Raw genomic sequence first — 7,626 nt, 5'->3', positions numbered from 1 at the left:
CCTGCAAGCACCTCTTCCATCCTGCGATTCCCTGGAACTGGTAGTGGCAACCTGGAGCAGCTGTGATGGTTTAGGGTGGATGACTGGTCACCGCCTGGCTTGATGCAACATACCCTCCAACATTTCTCTGATGAAAATAGAGATGCCCTAAATAAAACAAGAAGGAGGAGGAGGAGGATAGGCCGTATCTCGTTGCTGTTGTTGTTGTTGTTATATCCTGCCCATCTGGCTGGTTTTCAACTGTCCCTCCAACCCTGGCATCATCGGTGTCTAGGTTAAGGTTACCAGATGTCCCCGTTTCCCGGGGACAGTCCCCGGATTTACAAATCATTTCCCATACAAAATCCATTGGAGTTGAAAAGTGTCCCCGGATTCATTGAAAAAAATCTGGTAACCTTAGTCTATGTGCTATTCCCTCAGCGGGATGAAATAATAATTATCATCATCATCATCATCATCATCATCATCATCATCTTACTGTTTATACCCCGAGTATCTGATTGGGTTTCCCCAGCCAGTCTGGGCTGCTTCCAACATAAAATATAAAAACCTCATAAAACATTTCAAAAACCCTCCCTCTGCAGGGCTGCCTCCATCCCCTCCAACATTCCTCCGGTGCAAACAGGGACGACCTAAGCGGGACATTTTATTATTATTATTATTATTATTATTATTATTATTATTATTATTATTATTATTATTATTATTATTATTATTATTACTACTATTACTACTATTACTATTACTATTCCGGATGCAATCAAGAACAGGGACTGTCCCTGGGAAAAAGGGACCCTTGGAGGCTCCGCTGCTGCAATGGCCCCAGATCCATCCCGGGGGACCCCCGCCCGGCAGCCTTCTCCCTCCCCAGGGGGCGCCCGGGCACCTTGCCCGCAAAGAACTACCAGTCCCGAGAGGCTTTGCGCGGCGAAGCGCCTCTCCCCGCCCACCGGGCAGATGGACGGGGCGGGCGTCCAATGGGGCCTCCGAGCGCCGGCCGTCGGGCCAATGGGAGCGGCGGGAGGCGGGGATTCCTGCTGCCAGCTGGGCACCGGGTGGCAGGCAAGCGGGCGGACGGGGCGATGAGCGGGCGGCGGCGGCGGCGGAGTCCCGGGGGCGGCGGCGGAGGAGGAGCCCCGGCAGGAGGAGGTGAGAGGGGCGCACGGGGGTCCGGCGAGCCGCTGCAGCCCGGGCACAGCTGGGGAGCCGCTGCCACCCCCGGAGCTGCCCGGGCTGGGCTGCCGGGCACGGAGGAAGGAGCTCGGCTTCCTACTCCAGCCCCGACGGCTGCAAGGAGGGAGCTCCAGGGCAGCGCCGGATTGACGTCTAAGCGAAACAAGCTCTAGCTTAGGGCACCACTCACTTGGGGGCCCCAAAAAATTAAGAGGGGGGGGGAACCCTGGATGTACCTTCCCAAAATATCAAATAAAAGAAAATTTAAACGAAACCTACATACAGCAGCAGTGGCAAATGGCTTTGGATTAGGTCCAGCAATTACCATATACAGTGGTAACTCGGGTTACATACGCTTCAGCTTACAGACTCCGCTAACCCAGAAATATTACCTCGGGTTAAGAACTTTGCTTCAGGTTGAGAACAGAAATTGTGCTCCGGCGGTGCGGCAGCAACAGTAGGCCCCATTAGCTAAAGTGGTGCTTCAGGTTAAGAACAGTTTCAGGTTAAGTACGGATCTCCAGAACAAATTAAGTTCTTAACCCGAGGTACCACTGTAGTATATAAAAGGTAAAGGGACCCCTGACCATTAGGTCCAGTCGTGACCGACTCTGGGGTTGCGGTGCTCATCTTGCTCTATAGGCCAAGGGAGCCAGCGTACAGCTTCCGGGTCATGTGGCCAGCATGACGAACCAGAGCAGCGCACGGAAACGCCGTTTACCTTCCCGCTGGAATGGTACTTATTTATCTACTTGCACTTTGACGTGCTTTTGAACTGCTAGGTTGGCAGGAGCAGGGACCGAGCAACGGGAGCTCAACCCGTTGCAGGGATTCGAACCGCCGACCTTCCGATCGGCAAGTCCCAGGCTCTGTGGTTTAACCCACAGCGCCACCCGCGCCCCTATCATATAGCATATATTCAACACAAAAAACAGTGCTGGCAAAGGACAGCTGGACATATAAAGGGCCCCGCTACCTTCCATAGCTTAGGGCCTCATCAAACCCAAATCTGGCCCTGAAGGGACCTCCAAGGGTCATCCAGTCCAGCCCGCTGCAATGCAGGAAGCTGCCTTCTGCTGAGCGCCGGGCCCTCGGCTTGCATCTAGGCCACCCTGGGCAGCAGTCTTCCCCAGCCCTCCCTGGAGAGAGGTGCCTTGGGAGCAGGGGGCCTTCTGCATGCGGAGCAGGTGTTCTGCCTGACCCCCCCCCATGCAACAGCAGGCCTGGAGCTCCATCTCGCCTGGTTGTTCCCTGCTGAGCCCAGCAGAGGGATGCGGGTGGCGGGTGCAGCCCTGCACTGCACCGAGAGCACCCGTGGGTGCTGCTGCTGCTGCTGCAACCGCTGGATCCTTTGACCCAGATGACTCCAGGAAGGAGGCTTAGAGTTATGCAAGAAGCAGAATGACAAGCGGCTAGTCCTCAGCCGAGGGAGGCTAGTCACTCCCACAGGGGCCTTTATTTGGGAAATCTATTGGGATTTCCCAAATAACAATGTTCCTTCTTCCCCAGCCACAGATCTTCACAACAACTCTCTGAGGGAGGCTAGGGACCATCACAGGCTGACGGTCTCCTAGTCAGCATCCTAATTAAGTAAGGATAAGAATGTAAGAGGGACGCGGGTAGAGCTGGGGGTTAAACCACAGAGCCTAGGGCTTGCCGATCAGAAGGCTGGTGGTTCAAATCCCCGCGACGGGGTGAGCTCCTGTTGCTCGGCCCCTGCTCCTGCCAACCTAGCAGTTCGAAAGCACGTTAAAGTGCAAGTAGATAAATAGGTACCGCTCCGGCGGGAAGGTAAACGGCGTTTCCATGTGCTGCTCTGGTTCGCCAGAAGCAGCTTAGTCCTGCTGGCCACATGACCCGGAAGCTGTACGCCGGCTCCCTCGGCCAGTAAAGCGAGATGAGCGCCGCAACCCCAGAGTCGGCCACGACTGGACCTAAAGGTCAGGGGTCCCTTTACCTTTTTTAAGAAAGTAAGATGAGTCTTATTTAAGAAAAGAAAGTAAGATGAGGGTGTCCACTAATTCCTCATAGTAATCCCACCTGACCCCACACTCTGGATATTTGCACATCTACAGCCACCCAAGGCCCCTGAGGCCTCTTTCCCTTTGAAGTCCCTTGATGCAGTCGAGGGGGTGTCCCTCGGCACCCATAACACATGGGGGGGTCATGGTCTTGACATTCAGGCCTCGGAGCTCATGCTAGCAGGCAGAGATGGAGGGGGAAGCCTCTGCTGAGCAGAAAACAGGAGATTTAGTGGTTCATCTGGGCTCCCACTTGAATCTGACACCAAATAACCCATTCTACCTGAATTAAATTGGGCATATTTGAAAGCATTCCTGCAGCTGCCAAAGTAGGTTTTCATGGTTCTCAGCTTGCATTTCTTTTTTTCAAAGCATTACTTCTATTTTTAAGAAGCGTTGCACGCATTTACCGTTGAGATTCATCTGTTTTTTATTCTGTGAACCACCCTGAGATCTTACGATGAAGGGTGGCATATAAATGTAATAAATAAATGCAGTTTTTGGCCTGAAAAAGGAACAGCTTGCAAATATCCGTAATAAGACAGTGCCTGCTCTCAGGGTTACTGTTTAAAAGACACGACACGAAAGGAAAAGGTGTTGGTAGGGAGGAGGGAAAAAAGCAACCCCATGAATTAGTTCTTAGTTGCAGAGTTCTTGTAAAGACGAACTGGAATGGAAACAGTTCAAGGAGGGGAGGAGCCAAAAGTTTCAGGCCTCTCAGCTGAGCCCAGGGAGAGACCCTGGCATCTCATCTCAGCCTAGTTCTGCAGCAACAATAGCTCAGGGCCCCCCCAGGCTCTCTGGTGCTGCTGTTCCCAAGCATCTCCTAGCAACTGCTGAGTCAACCCAGACAAAAATATTCACCCAATTCTAGGGTTCAAACAGGTTCCTGGGACCAGAGGCGTTTCAAGGGCTTCTCTTTGGCTTTGGGAAATCCCTGCGGACAGGGGCTTTCTCCTTGGCATATACCGGGTGGCACGTGGGTTTTTAAACAATTAAACATCCCTGCATAACGTCAAGTAGCAGCAATCCAAGCTGTTTCTGCCCCTGTTTCCTTGAAGGGCTAATAATAATAATAATAATAATAATAATAATAATAATGTTGTTGTTGTTGTTGTTGAGTTGTTTAGTTGTGTCCGCCTCTTCGTGACCCCCTGGACCAGAACACGCCAGGCCCTCCTGTCTTCCACTGCCTCCCGCAGTTTGGTCAAACTCATGCTGATCGCTACAAGAACACTGTCCCACCATCTCGTCCTCTGTCGTCCCCTTCTCCTTGTGCCCTCCATCTTTCCCAACATCAGGGTCTTTTCCAGGGAGTCTTCTCTTCTCCTTTTATAATAACAATAATTTATTATTTATACCCCACCCATCTGGCTGAGTTTCCCCGGCCACTCTGGGCGGCTTCCAATAGAGTGTTAAAAACAATACAGCATTAAATATTAAAAACGTCCCTAAACAGGGCTGCCTTCAGATGTCTTTTAAAAATAAGATAGCTGCTTATTTCCTTCACATCTGAAGGGAGGGTGTTCACAGGGCGGGCGCCACTCCCGAGAAGGCCCTCTGCCTGGTTCCCTGTAACTTAGCCTCTCGCAGTGAGGGAACCACCAGAAGGCCCTCACTGCTGGACCTCTGGGCTGGACGGTGTGGATGGAGACGCTCCTTCAGATATACTGGACCGAGGCCATTTAGGGCTTTCAAGGTCAGCACCAACACTTTGAATTGTGCCCGGAAACGTACTGGCAGCCAATGCCTACTGTGCCAAGTGGAGGAGTCTTGGCTGCCATGTCCCTAGAGGGCATTGCTCTGCCCGATGGTCCTTGGCACAGGCTGCTCCTCCCTGGCGTTTGCCCTGGGCAGCACCAGACCACCCTCCAAAGAGGATCCATCCAGCCTGGGCAGGGTGCGGGCGCCACAGCCTTTGGCACCCACCCCTGTCATTCTCCCCCTCCTTTCCGCAGAGCCGCCTGGGTTGCAGAAGAAGCAGAAGCGGCTGCTGATCCACCAGGCCCTGACCAGAGACCCCGTCGACGTCGAGAGCCTCCGGGCCGCGGCGCTGAGCCAGGGCGGGCTCCTCACGGATGAGATCCGCCGGAAGGTGTGGCCCAAACTGCTGGGCGTCAACGTGTATAGCCTGCCGCCCAAGCCAGGTATGGCGCCCAGGACAGGAGAGGAGGAGAGTTCTTGCAAAGGCTGGCGCGACGTGTGTCTCGTTGGACTGGGTGCAGCTCCCCAGCAGTGCCTGGGTGCCTGTCGAGGCCTTGAGAAACCTCCCGGGTTTCTTGCGGAATGCCCAGGGCGATGAAATCCCAGCAGTGGTTAAAGCCCGTGGCCTGCATTTGCCTATGTAGGCCAGCATGTTCCAGTTTTTACAATGCCGTTTCACAGCAACCCCAGTGTGGGAATGTTGTGGGTAGTAGGAGAGGATATATTGAATAAATATTATCCTCCCTCCCTCCCTCCCTCACACTAGTGAGTCAACAGCAGAGTACATTCCACAATATATCGAAATACTTTATTGTCACTGGTACAACTTGTATACAGTGAGATTACACAAGCACCACCCCCTCAGCTCTCTTAGTCTTAATTCCCCTCGTTTACTGACGCACACCCACCAAAGTCAGTTGCCCTGTTGTTATGTTTTCATTCAGCAACCTAACAGCCCACGGACAGAAGCTGTTCTTTACCCTGTTGGTGCCACTAATCATGCTTCTATATCTTCTGCCCAAGGGCAGGAGAGCAAGAAAGTTTCCGGCCAGGGTGTGAACCATCCCTGAGAATTTTCCTCTCTCTCTTCACTTAAGCAATCCAATTTGGCCTGTCCATATTGGGTTTGTTCCTGGTACATCTCCTTTGTTCCCTCTTAAAAAGAATAAAGACATCGCAGTCTTCTTTTTGAAATAATGATAAGAAGTTTACTTCCATTCCGTTCACAGTAGGTTCCCTGAAGGCAGGCTTTTAGCTTGTAGTTACAGAAACGAGAGTGGGTTCATCCCATGTAGGGATACGAGCCCATGTGCTGCTGGCTGAGACCCAGCAGACAGCAAAAGACATCAAGAGATCATGGCATCAAAGAGGGAGATGGCTGCATGACCGGCCCTTTTATGGGGTCACACGCAGGGGAAGGATGCTCCAGACCAGGTGTGACAGGAAGTCCTCCTGGCTGGAGTCTCATCCCCCCTGTGTGTCCACTCTGGGCAAACAGGAAGTGTTGAACTTGACTGCTTGTGTTACATCCCGCACCCAGGCAGTATGGATGATGGGAGTGGTCCATAACACCTGGAAGGCACGAGGTGGGTGGAGTCCACCGGAGGGAGGGAGGGGGCTGCAGAAGAATGGAGGGAGCCTGCCTTTCCTACTTAATATTGTTGTTGTTGTTGTTGTTGTTTTACTTATACCCCAGCCCTGACATTAGCTGAGGTAGGAAGAGGAGTCATGGTCCCCGTGGCCACTCTCAGGGGCCCTTACCAGTGTGCCCACTGCCATCATGGGGTGGAGTCTTTGAGAATCTCTGGGCACCTGTGTTAAGGACATCTTGGTGCAGGGCATGCTGGGATGTTGTGCAGATGTGTGCATGTGTGGGTTGTTGGTTTTTCTGTTTTGTTTTCTGCCAGCCCTTTTGTGGCAAACCAAGGCGCTTCTTCAGCTGGCGCAGCTGAAAACAGGGGCAGGGGATGAAAGTTGGCGCGACGTGTGAAGAGGTCTTGTAGAGCATGCTGCCTCCTGCTTGACGGTGGGCGCCCATTGCTGAGCCATCCCACCCACAACCCGTTTCCTCGCTTCTCCCCCAGGTCGGGAAGTGCGCCAGAACCACAAAGATTGCCACCAGGTCCTCCTGGATGTGCGCCGTTCCGTTCGCCGCTTTCCTCCAGGTGAGACGGGTCTCTTGCAGGGGAGGAAGGGAAGGGGTGAAGGGGTACAGCCATGGAGGACATGCCCGTGGCAACAAGGAGGGCGGTGTTGGTGTTTGAAAAAGAAAACCTTCTGACCTCCTTTTTACTCCTTTGCCTAGTCCTCAGACCTTAGTTGGCACAAAAGAGTCTTTGAGAAAGAGTATTCTTGCAGAGTGGGACGCGGGTGGTGCTGTGGTCTAAACCACAGAGCCTAGGACTTGCTGATCAGAAGGTTCGTGGTGCGAATCCCCGCGATGGGGTGAGCTCCCGTTGCTCGGTCCCTGCTCCTGCCAACCTAGCAGTTCGAAAGCACGTCAAGTGCAAGTAGATAAATAGGTACCACTCTGGCAGGAAGGTAAACAGCGTTTCCGTGCGCTGCTCTGGTTCGCCAGAAGCAGCTTAGTCTTGCTGGCCACATGACCGACATGAAGCTGTACGCCAGGTCCCTCGGCCAATAAAGCAAGACGGGCTCCATAGACTTGACAGACAGAACATACCTTCTGTACCCACCCCTGATCCCTGCGCAGGCATGCATGAGGGGC

General features: G+C 53.0%; 1 protein-coding gene across 1 annotated transcript in view; it reads left to right on the top strand.

Moving 5' to 3' along the window:
* The first annotated feature begins 1,063 nt into the window (after window positions 1-1,063).
* LOC309374776 (TBC1 domain family member 20-like) overlaps window positions 1,064-7,626 on the top strand; it is a 14,287-nt gene continuing 7,724 nt past the window's right edge. Inside the window, exons 1-3 of the mRNA XM_081919958.1 lie at window positions 1,064-1,149; window positions 5,153-5,341; window positions 6,983-7,079. Of these exons, the coding sequence (XP_081776084.1) occupies window positions 1,083-1,149; window positions 5,153-5,341; window positions 6,983-7,079 (353 nt within the window). The 5' untranslated portion in view covers window positions 1,064-1,082. The remainder of the gene's footprint in view (window positions 1,150-5,152; window positions 5,342-6,982; window positions 7,080-7,626) is intronic.

Source organism: Podarcis melisellensis, assembly GCF_964234715.1.
Source record: "Podarcis melisellensis genome assembly, chromosome: 7".
Taxonomy (NCBI): Eukaryota; Metazoa; Chordata; class Lepidosauria; order Squamata; family Lacertidae; genus Podarcis; species Podarcis melisellensis.
The sequence above is the reverse complement of the archived record's forward strand: the minus strand, read 5'-3'. Positions and strand labels throughout refer to the sequence as shown.